We start from the raw sequence: 12,201 nt of genomic DNA, 5'->3' as shown, positions 1-12,201 counted from the left end.
GTATTTTCACATGACTCCCATCGTTACATTGCTTGTTTCTGCAGTGCATTTCTGGAGATGACACTGAAAAAGGCTCAACAGCCGAAGCACAGCATTTCTGCTTTCTACTTTGCCGTGTGGAATTAACCCGTTCTTGTTCCTAAAAAAGGTTCAGATCCTTCAGCCCGTCTGTGCAGGACATCCCCTTAAGCCCCTGAATGTAACTGGTGTTCACTGTGCAGGGCGACACGGTCAACAACCCCAGCCAGGACGTTTCCTGAGAAGGCTTGCTAAGATCCCCAGGACATTTCCCAGGCCAGAGTGTCCTCGCGTAACCTCCAAGAGCCCCATGGGCCACACAGAACCCCCCGCTCTCTGCGGTCAACCTGCTTCATCTTCCAGAGCCGCTAATCAAAGGGTTGTTTGAAAACTGTCAAAACTACTGCCACGCTTGGCAAACCTTACCCGATGCCTTAGCACACTGGCCAATTCTGGCAGCTCTTATAAACAAAAGTTCAACTTTCCTAAACATAACAGGTCCATTCAGAAGGAAATTGTAAAAATTGAAAGTCATGACTGAAATACCGAGTACTCTTTTGGCATTTTAAGTTTTTGGTTTATGGTGGACAACAAAAGCCTGGAGGTTTGTATCTAAATCAAACCCACAGAATTCATGTGTAGCAGAATACAAAGCACTTCTCCGTTTTTTTGTAAGTCCTGCCCATGTTTTTATAATGAGAGTTTCTAGAAATCTAGAGTTTCTCATTTTATTCTTCTCATTCAATCAAGCAGTCTAGGTTATGAAAAGGAATATTAACATGCGGATATGTGATCTGTCATATTTTTGAAGAAAATGATCTTCCTGACCAACATCACTCTCGGCTTCTTCCAGCAGCACTTTCATAAGAAAAGAGAACAAGTGAAGGGGAAGCACATCAAAACCTTCAAAGCTCCGAGCTCCCAAAGCAACCCAAGAAGACAACTGACGAAGAGTTGTTTTCAGTTTGTAATAGTAGGAAAAAAAAACAGACAAGCTACATCAAGCCATCTGTTCGCACTCCTGTGATGTGCAAAGCCTTGTTTTACTGCACACCTGGAAAACTCAAGAAGCCACTCAATTAACGGATTAAGAACTGAGTCCTCTATTACAGAATACAAGCCCTGCTCCTGTTGCAAATTAACTTCTCCACCATGGGCTCATTTTATCCTATTTAAAGAAAGCAATGGTAGCCGTCCTCGCTGTGTTTAAATGGTTGCTTTCAATGAGGGACACACAAGCCTACCCAGGACAAAAAGACCAAACCAAAATAAAAGTCAACTCCTGTTGTTGGCCCTGCAGTCCAGAACCAAGACAGCAGGTGTTGGGCATTAGTCACGCTAATGCTGTCATGGGAGGTATTTACAGCTTGATTTTATTAAGTATAAAAATACACCAGGAGCACCGCACAGGGAACCCGGCTCCAAGGTTTATAATGGGCTCCCGGAAAACTGCATTGCTGGGGTGGCTGAAGTCACAGCTACTTGTTTTATTAGGAATTTAATCATTGAGGTGGGGGCTGCACATTGGAGTTGGTGGGGGGGGAGGGGGGGGGGAGTCCCCATGACTTGTAAAGTGCCTGGAGCGTCCAGAAAAGCGCCATATCAGTGTAATAATAATAATAATAATAACAACAACAACAACAACAATTGACTGACATCTTCATCCAAAACAGTTTACATTAGTACCCAAGCATCGGCACAACAGCTGTGCCACACCTGGGATTTGAACTTGCAACCTCCCAGTTACAAGACCAGAGTTCCAATCACAGCTGGCCAACAAGGGTGATAAGATCTCTAGGCCCTTTAGACATATGGTTTATTCATATGTATGAGAGCTTTTAGCATGAGTAATCCTCCACCTCACCTGCTCCAACCTCCTCTGTTTAACGGTCCCTTAAATTATCCCCCTAATTTGTGGCAGTGATGAGACACAATGGAACTCCCCATTCCCAAAGCTACCTTGCCTTGATAACAAAATCTGTATCATTTTAATTACTCTAACTGCAAAATATCATGGGCACCATTTCAATGCACAAATACATTTCAAAAAGGCTGGACTGGGGCCCAGTGGTCCGCCCTGGGGTGCTGTCTGCATGACCTTGGTTGGTTCTCCCTGAATTTGTGAGGGATTCCTCCCATAGCCCAAAGACATACCAGTACGTGAACTGGTTTCATGGAAACCTGGCCCTGGCATGTGTCTGTGTGTGCCCTGTGATGGACTGGTATCCTGCTCAGAGTGTACCCTGCCTTCCGCCTGTTAGTTTGCTGGGACAGGCGCCGGCTCCCTCAAAACCCTGTATGGATAAAGATGGAGGGATAAATCCATGTCAAAGCGGAAACAACTTTATTCTGCTAGTACAATGCTGCTAACATGACAACCTTGAAAGCTAGATTTGACATCTTTCCCCGGTTTGGACCACTAACTCAACTGCTGTACTTAACCCAGGTAAACAACATGCTGAAACGCTAGCAGGCGATTGGCTTCCTCATTCATGCGCAGGGTGAGCGAAGGCTGTTTTCTTACTGCGTTAAGGGAAAAGCAACACTCACTGTTTAAGAGAAACCAAATGTGATTTTATTGAAAAAATATTATCTTACAGAAGCTATTACAGCATGACACCGCATTAACATTCTCTCTCACACAACATACATGAAAGGGCTAGACTACTGCTGAATTTTTAACCAGCTCAACTAGCTCCTGGGTAAAGAGCTGCTATTTCCAGCATACCAAAGTTTATTTGAAATTCCATTTCATGCGGCCTGGCTGTGTTCTGAAGGTATTTACGGTCAGCAGATGTACCCAACGCAATAACACTGAAGGTATGGATTCCGAGAGTGCTACGGATATCTGCTTCCGGGTTTAAAACAAAACAAACAAGGCATTTTAAGAGGCTGGATGACAAAACAGGCTGGAGGCACAGCAAGGTTCGCTGGTAGTTCACCTCAGAAGAAAAACAGCACGTGGAAAAAACTAAATGCAACCAGGCAAGCAACTCACCAGATTAAGATCAACTTCAGAAGAATATGTAAAACCATTTTCAACTTGTTTGCTAATAAACAATCAAGCCACATGCACAACCAAGCTGACCAGCCCTACAAAACCAATCATTGGGCTCAACTCTCCTTCAGCTGGCCAAGACACCACCTGCTTCTTCATTGCTCATATCCTCTGATGCACCCAGTCCCAAGGAAGACTCAGTCAACACTGGTTTTCTCCTGTGCATCCTTCAACATCCTTCAACTCCTGTGTCTTCATTTTCTAAAATGCTTATTACCCTTTACATCTGACAACACCACAAGAGGATTAAATTCATATGCACATGTACGTTGGGTATTCTACTGAATTTTAAAAAGGATTCAAAAATGAATGACACTAGACCATATCTAGTCAAGTTACTATATTCCAGCAGCTCTTAAAAAAGCAGCAGAAAGATCTCACATAGTTAATGTATTCAACATAAAAAAACAGAAGGAAAAGATTTGTATATTATATTGTATTCAAGAACTGCTCGTTCCCCGAGTACTTTTCAAACCAGCTGATCTCTGAAATAATACGATAAAATCGTCAAGGTTTGTTTTGGTGACCAAACAACAAGAAAAAACAACAACAAATCCACGAAGACCACAGACACCAGATGTTTAACCAGTTTTTTTTACGCTCTTGTGCATCTTTTGAGGTAAACTGGTGCTGTAACTGCGGTCGTCATAATTAAAACCACACCTACCCCACAGGAGCCCTGCTACCCCCCGCCTGAAACTGCCGGGTGATCCACAGAGAATCACGAAACCTCCAGCCGGAATAATTTGAACTTTTTCAGAAATCCCAGGGAGGTGAAAACCAGATGGGCAGATTAAAACCACAGCAACTCTGGGTCTGATTAAGGATCAGAGAAATCAGAAACATACTTTGAGGGACCAAGGAGCCAGACATGAGAGCATGCTCAGGATTAACAATACACGTGTCTTTTTCTTAAATGTGAGACGTGCAGAGCTGTGAAGACACACAGGGAGGGAGAGGAGCAGAAGGAGGTGACAACAACAGGGCTACCACCGACCAACTTCTGAGGGCACACTGACATTATTTAAAGAAAATCGAAAAACTTTCCACCTGAAACTTTGCTCCCGTTATAGATTTTACCTGGTTTTGTCAAGTTAGCTACCCAGTGTAGCTAAGAGAGGAAGCTGAAGAACACAGTGACTTCAATAAGTACATGATAGGTGTAAAACTACCTATTGGAGCCTCTTATAATCTGTCTGGTAAATAAAATGGAACACCATTAAACAAAAAAATAAAATTTTACAGACAGAGAGAACTAGTCATTTTGTGACTTCTAATTGAGGTTTCCACAGCAAACAAACAGTGTACCCAACAGCTTCAGTGTTGTTACACCTGGTGTGCAGACACTTAACAATTAGCTGCTTTATGGCTCTGGAGATTGGGGACGAATTATCCGACGGTACAATTTAGCATTTTACTTTTAATTTGGAATGCCTGCTCCCTTTTCATTACCTCTTGTCTGGGTATCGAATTGGCTTGTGGGGACCTGAGCTCATTTGTTGGATTTTGCACCTGTCCGACTCCACATTGTTGGGGGGGGCTGAACACTGCTCTGCCAAGTCACGTCGCCTGGCAGAAGTGGTGCCAGCAGGTGAGGGCTGCGAGTTCTGCTTTCCTCGAAAAAAGCGAGGGCTGTGACAGCAGGCCAAGACTACTTCACACTCCGAAAGAGCACGCCAATCAGCTGCTGAACAAAACCACATGGATCTGCCCGGGCACACAGATCCCCCAGGCTACAGGGCAACAGTGGGTAGTAACAGCAGCACAGAAATCCCCCATCTACCCCTAGCCCAAAACACCCATGGAAGCCCAGGAGGCAGCACATGAAGTGCCTCATCTGCGCTGTGCTTGATTTGACACTGAAATCGGCAGGGAACCAGGGATAAAGGCCTTCATGTACGAGAACAAACACTACTGCTTAAGGCATAGCTGGGCCAATCTAAACCTTCACCTCCCATCTTAAGCTTCGGATGGTTTAAAGACATCGTGAAAATCACTCAATTAAGTGCTTTAAAAGCTAATATTGGAGAAGTATGGATCACAGGGCTTGTAACTGAAATCTAGGTAAAATACATTTGTAAGGGATTTCACAGCCAGCTCTGCGCTCATACGATAGGAGAACAGTGGGGTCAGTTATCACCATCGGAAAGATTGGCACATTTCAAAACTTCCAAGAAAGCCCGTCAACACTCGTCCGTTCTGGTGAAGTATATACGTCGTTGAGTTTTTTGTCTGTGATGGAGGACTACAGAGCTCAAGTGACGCATGAAAGCGATTGCATGCCCACAGCTAAGATTCCAAACCACAAGTGCCAATGACCCCCGGCTCCTCCTGACGGGCGCAGGGCAGCCCTCCAGACCGAGCCGCACAAGCCCAGAGAGAACTGCGGGCAGGGCAAAAAAGGCCCCACCATTCCCTTCAGAAAGGCCCCTTCTGCCCCCACAGGGCATGGTTTATAATTGCAGCCATTTTCGCAAAAAGATCCCGCAGCCTTGCTCAGACAGAAATCAGGAAGCCCTCCCTCCTCCATTCCCCTCAGCTCCTTCAGGAAAGACGTTTCCCCGGATCTACCAGCTCGGAACAACCAAACAGACCGGAACGCAGGCTGAGCTTCCTCCGAACTGCCCGCCTCTCCCGGGAGAGCGACACCTCACATCCACGCGCTGGTGGGGCTACTCCCTGCTCCTTACCTGATGAGGGACTCCAGGATGAGGGGCGACGGGCCCTTCTGGAACTCCAGCTCCTTGTAGTGCAGGGCCTTGGCGTAGGCACGGCACTTGGCTGCCCTCTCCCCCAGGAGCACGATGCCATTGTCGTCCCTCAGCGGCAGCGGGCCCTGCACGGGACAGAGGTCAGAGGCTCAGTCGGTCTTCCCACGCTACCCTTCCTCCCCTGCTACAGCCCGCACCACTCCCTGCCCGGGCTCCTCCTGCAGTCCTGCTCCCTGGACACCAGCTGGCTCCGACTGGGTGTGAATGATACCAAGTCAGTGCGGTCACGCTGACGTACAGTAGAGATACTTTTGCGTAGAGATAGGTTTGCCTGCCATCTGATAAAACATTTTAATGCAATTAAACCTTCTAGGTTCTCGGTGCAGTTTAAATCATCTTGACTTGTTAAAATTGCAACACTGACCAAATAAAGACCAGTACTAAGCAACTCGTGCTACCTGTCTTTCCTGGATAGTATATCCAGGTTCTATAATCTGTTTGGATTCTTCCATTACAAATAAATAAGTAACTGCACTTTATCCTCAACGGTTACTAAAGCCTTATTGTGCTAGAAAGTATTCATTGCATGTAACATAAAACAGTGCCAGGTAACAATGGAAAGTAAAATTGACCCACGCATGTACAGTATATGAACAGATATCATTTGTAAATGTACCTCAATGCCAGCATGAACGAATTTAATGACTGAACTAGTCATTTCCCAAATCACAAAGGAATTTGTCACTTGTTTCCCAGTTTAAGCCAGGCGGTTGATTCCATTAAACAAATAATTAAGGTGCGGATATGTGGCTTGTCGGGAAAAAAAGCACACTGAGGCTGACAAGCCATTTGGCTGAGCATTTGAGGAAAGAAATATGCATGTCAGCTGTAAGCAATTTTTTTTTCACAGAGTTAAGTTTAATAAACCACTCTTTACTTTGCGTCTTGAACAGTTTTCAAAGAGCATTTCAGTGATGTGGCATTTTCAATAAATGGTTTCTATCAGAAGATCTTATGCAGCGTGTCTTTTGTGAGTTTTAAGACTAACCAAAATAACTCATTTGTAAAGAGTACTCAAAGAGCACTCTCATGTCTTTCCTCTTATTACCATACTCTAGAGAAACCTGACTCTAAAAATACACATTTCTTTTTTTAATTAGATGCTGCAGGGCTTATTATGAATTGCTTGCCCGCCAATAAAGAAGCCCCATAAACCACAGTGTTTACAAGTCAAGAACATGCAGGACTGGAGTGTCTGAGAAAGTGTGACAGGCGCTCGCGCTGGGAAAGATCTTGAGAAAACTGAAGATCTTTTACCTTTTGTACAATATTTGAAAGGAGTCATTAAAATAAAAAAACAACATGACCAAATTCAAACTATAATCCATCTATTTCTGGGGAAAGGAACGCATGTGTGGGGGCTCCAGTTTCCTCCCACAGCCCAAACACATGAGGGAACACTCATTTGCTTCTGGAAACACTGGCCCCGGTGTGGGCGTGCCCCGAGATGGACCGGACCGTCCAGGGTGTACCCCGCCTTGCGACAGGCACTGGCTCCCCCGAGACCCTGACTCGGACGAAGTGGGAAGAAAAGGATGCTTCCACTGCGACCAATTAAACAGGTGATTCGTCAATTTAAGTCACTTAGAAATAATATGAGACTAAAATTTGAGTCCTCTTCATCAATAATTCTATAATCGAAGAGATGGCTTGTTTGGTTCATCAACAGCTGATAGGGCGTGGACAGTCTGATCAGCTGGACCGGGGCTGAAGACACTGCATGTGGCGGTCACAATCCGCTGGTACTCTCTGCAGAGCCCAGACACTCTGACGGCTCTCGGGCGAGGGGCACGGCGGTCACCTTGTCGCTGTGCTCCATGAACTCGGCCAGGTTGAGGAGCGTCTGCGTGACCTCGGCGATGTCCTGCGAGGTGAGGGCCAGCTCGATGCTGCGGATCAGCTCGTCCTGCTGGTCCTCGCTCAGCTCCGACCAGCACGACAGGAAGGCTGCGTTGAACAGGTCCCTGCCGGGGAGAGACGGGCAGGGGTGAGCGCAGTGGTGCACATCTCCAGTGCCAGACACTTCTGCACGTTCTTCTTCCAGAAGGGCATGGAGGACCTATCCAATCTCCATGGCCTTAATGACCTGTGCTGCCCATTTACAGAACTGAGCCACTTTCACACACTTTTCAAAGGTGTTGATGATTAAAACAAGATAAAAAAAATCTGAATAATCCATGATGGTTTTATACTTTAAACCATAGATAAAGACCAGCTATTGAGGGTGAGATCCAGCATACATTCATTCTAGAATCGCCCATTCAAGTTTTTTTTCTGAGCTCTGCATCTTCCAGCTGCTCGTCTTCTGACAGCGTCACAGGCAACACAGCCCTGAGCAAGAGGGTCAGCGCCACCTGGAGGAGAGGCACATCCCTCACCGACAGCATCACCCGTCTACAATCGTAAACAGATCTTCAGGAGCTTAGCTAGCTCAGTGGCAGGGTCTCACCCCCCTCAAAGAAACCTTGGATTTATACAGCATACCGTATGTCCAGCTGAAAGCCATGAACAAAAAGGAAACTGGAAATCATTACAGTAAAGCAATGGGGATCCCCTCCACCACCACCAGTGTGCAGCCCCACCTGGATGATGCGACAGCAGCCATAGTGCACCAGTACGTTCACAAACACACCAGCTCTCAGTGGGGAGGAGAGCAGAGTGATGAAGCCAGTTCATAGTTGGGGATGAGGCTCAGGCGCTTACCTGGCCAGAGGGATGTAGGTCTGAGCCAGCGACCAGCAGGAGCGCAGAGCCGGGGAGGAGGACTCCTTCAGCAGGACCACACTCAGCCGCCGAAGCCACTCCAGCCAGTCATCCTTGGACACCTTCCTGGCAGCCCCCCATGCCTGAAACCACCCGCCACCCCAGATAAACAAAATCAGTCAGGGTTTTCCTCTCCTGCTGCCTTCTCTATTCTAACAGAGCGGCAGGCAGGCTTAGCTGTAATATCAAGCGTGCTTGGAGCTCCTTCCAGAAGAGCATGGAGGACCTATCCTGGCCTGAGGGGACAGAGGGGGGAACTAAACTGGACCACAGCGTGGCCCAGCGACCTGAAACACCTCCGCGGTCTTTTATTTAAAGCAGGAGGAGCAAGAGACAACAATAAGTACTACGCCTGGGTTAATTCAGTCTTGAAATTAATTGGACCTCTAAAGCAACGGACACCGAATTCTTGAGGCTGGAGTAAAGTCAATATGACCAGGATCTGGCTGCTGCTGGGAGCGAGGAGGAGATGATCAAATCAATATCTAGGAGGTTCTAGACCCCAGCCAGCGGCAGGCAGACAAACAGCAGGATGCGTTGAACAGATTAAGAGCTATTGTGTAGAAAACTAGGCGTCGTCTCTCAGAGAGCCACGCTGCTCGCAGCTCAGAGCCCTGGGCCTGCCGAGGCCCCACGTTCAAAGACGAAACGCACATTGCAGGCTCCGCTCTTTCCCAGTGGGGATCGTACACTCCCCTTCACCATCCTCCTGCTCGTCGGCGACCTCCAGCAACACACGACGGGGTCTTCAATAAGACCCAGTGACCGCTAACGAGCACTTGAGCATGTCCCTCGTCAAGTTTAATAAAACATGTTTTAAGGTTTTCAGTCATTGGCTTTTTTAAATTTATCCTTTCCTTAGTCTCAGCTGGCGGTAGAAGGCATCAAACGTAAGTGAAAATACAAACAGGCTGCGAGACTTAAAACAATTTGGATACTGCCAACTGCTCAAGTAAAATAAGGACCAGCTGTCAGGAATGTCACAGATGTCACTAAGATTGATGCTGGTACTTTATCTTACTTTTGTGTGCCTGGCCACAGCTGATGAGCTTTCACCTTCCATTAACCAGGCTTTCTGTACGAAACCAAATGCTGATGAAACTGTGACAATTTCCACAGCAGCAAACTAATGAGAATATTCTCAGGGTGCTAGTACTTCTGGAGTTTAGTTGCAGTGTATACAGCATGTTTTCTACTGTTTATCTGTTGCTTCTATAGTCGCTCTGGAATGGGTCCAATTAATTGTCAGGATGATGCTTAAAAAACCTAATGATATAGCTGCTCATAATAACCATTCTCAAGGCACTGCTTCAAAACATTCTACTTAAAATAGATTGTCTAAGCACTAAACAGCTGTGTTGATGTATACAGGCGATATCCCTGGCAACAGAAAGAAGATATATAAGCCTTTGTAAACTTCTGGGCCAATTTACATTGAAGCGGATATAAGGAACAATTAATTTTAGTGGTCTGCATTTTCACCATAGTTTGTTGGTTGGGCAACAAATTAAATTCATTTTAGTTTATTGTGTTTTAACGTAATGAACAAAATCATTTTCTGACAAGCAAACAACAACTCCTACGATATGTTCCAATTAGTTAAATTGCTATACTAATTTCCTAGTATTTAAAAGCCCCTAATCCTTTTCATCAGGCTCCAGCCAGAGCTTGCTTTTGAGAACTTATATATAACTGATACAAACAAAGCCGAAGCAAGAGTCGTCATGTAAAACAACATTCACATCACCAAACAATGTGAAATTCAAAACTGGCCAATATTTTCAACAGCAGAGTGAGGAAGCACTGACCTTCTGCAAGGCAGACGTGCTGACATGCAGTTTCCTCATAGGCCCGGTTTCCACAGGCCCGCTGACCAATGTGTCTCCCTGGTTGCCCCTCTGCTGCCGGTGCTGGAAAATTAGGGGATCTTCCTCCTCTTCTGCTAAGGTGTAGCCCTACGAGCAACACATCACACACACTTCACACCTCGTGTGCTGGCTGACGCCGCACAACATGGACAGGTCCGCGCCCTTCTGAGAGTCTGCCCTGGTGAGGTTAGGTGGCATTTTTCACGTGGTTGTGCCATGTTTATACCTCTCTTACTCTTATTTCGGCTAAGGTTTCCCACAGAGCGGGGTGCTCCTTCACCCCTTTAACTGGGATTTATATCCATGTGTCCCAACCCCTGCTCCACCGACGAGCTCTTGAAGGAATGCTGACTGATCCCTGAGATAACTGTGAGTAGCTTTCCTATTTACTCTGTGAATTAAACTGGCCAATTTGTAGTGTAAGTGGTCCTGTGAGGAAAAGCGATAGTAGTGGGAGCTGGTCCCTGGTACAAGGTTGGTTGAAATAACACTGCTTTAAATCACCTTACACCTGTGTGCACCAATCACCCAGGGAAACAAGAAATAACAGTAAAGGTCCAGATCATGGTTACAGAACCTTCTAATCATGAATAATGAAGGCTGAAAGAACCAAAGTGTTGGGTCTAGGCTAGTCCTGGTCCTGGGAACCCCCAAACCTGCTGAGCTCCTTTCTTCAGTGAACCCCAAACTGAAGTGACCAGTTGGCTGGTGAGGACCTTTGCAAGTTTTTGTTTCCACTGAAAGGCTTGCACATTGCAAGTTCCGTTCAAAAACCCACAGCTGAAACGTAATCTCCTACACGTTTAGGAACTGAGACCAAATCAGGGAGTTCCAATTAAACCTCTTATCAGGTCTACGAAGGGTTCGATTACTTGTGTGCTCAGGTGGAAGAAAAACCAGCAGGTATGTGGGTCTCCAGAGCCAGGATTGGAGACATCTCTCTCACACAGCAGGGATGGACTCCTGTGTCTTATCCTGGAGAGGTCATCAGTGATGAAAACGAGGGTTCCCGCTACGCTACTGCCCGCTTTCCTGCGGAGCCCCGGCCAGAGAGAGCACCCACCTTGACTATACGACAGATGAGAACGTCGTACCGCTGGTGATTGATTCTGTGTTTCAACATCACTTTGTTCACCATGGGAATGAAGATTTGGTACTGATGGGGAAAAAAAAAACAGACAATGTGCATGGAAGGAAACATGGCCTTGTTTTTGGTTTCGTTGTTTTTTTTTTTTACGGCACACTGTGAGGCGCACTTTCAAGAAGCTCGGAAAAGCAGCTGAAAAAAAACGAGGTCTGTGGAAAACTGCATCGGCGCATTAATAAATCAGAGCATCCATGCGAATAAATTAGAATGGCATCTCATAGCGAAGCCCCTGCCCTGCTGCTTGACAGGAGCCAGGGACTCCCAGCCCACAGGCGGCCCAGACTGCACGTGTCTGGGCTGGAGGCTTGTTCTTTTCTCTCTGGCAAGGAAGAAAGTGATATCATTGATTTCTAATGGGCTGATTTTCTCTGCACTCATACCAGCCACATGTGGTGAAATCATGACTTGGTCGGCCTTTATCCCATTCAGTAAGAATGGCATGAGGTAGGTTTAATGAAGATGTGGGCTAGCAACACTTCTTGAAGTGCTGGTGGGTAGGCAGCCCAGAGATGACGTCTATTTTCTTTACTGTTACACTGAAGATAGGGGCTTAAAAGCAATTCCTCCAAGTTAAAG

General features: G+C 46.3%; 1 protein-coding gene across 2 annotated transcripts in view; it reads right to left on the bottom strand.

The window, feature by feature from the left end:
• The window catches only part of mtor (mechanistic target of rapamycin kinase), a 98,420-nt gene that overhangs the window by 60,054 nt on the left and 26,165 nt on the right, over positions 1-12,201 (bottom strand). For both annotated transcript variants that reach the window (XM_088617178.1, XM_088617177.1), the window contains exons 24-28: positions 11,542-11,634; positions 10,419-10,565; positions 8,551-8,693; positions 7,649-7,811; positions 5,767-5,912 (exon numbers count right to left, since the gene is read on the bottom strand). In XM_088617178.1, the coding sequence (XP_088473304.1) occupies positions 5,767-5,912; positions 7,649-7,811; positions 8,551-8,693; positions 10,419-10,565; positions 11,542-11,634 (692 nt within the window). The remainder of the gene's footprint in view (positions 1-5,766; positions 5,913-7,648; positions 7,812-8,550; positions 8,694-10,418; positions 10,566-11,541; positions 11,635-12,201) is intronic.

The sequence above is a fragment of the Lepisosteus platostomus genome, chromosome 23, assembly GCF_059453375.1.
Source record: "Lepisosteus platostomus isolate fLepPlt1 chromosome 23, fLepPlt1.hap1, whole genome shotgun sequence".
In the NCBI taxonomy this organism is placed as follows: domain Eukaryota; kingdom Metazoa; phylum Chordata; class Actinopteri; order Semionotiformes; family Lepisosteidae; genus Lepisosteus; species Lepisosteus platostomus.
The sequence above is the reverse complement of the archived record's forward strand: the minus strand, read 5'-3'. Positions and strand labels throughout refer to the sequence as shown.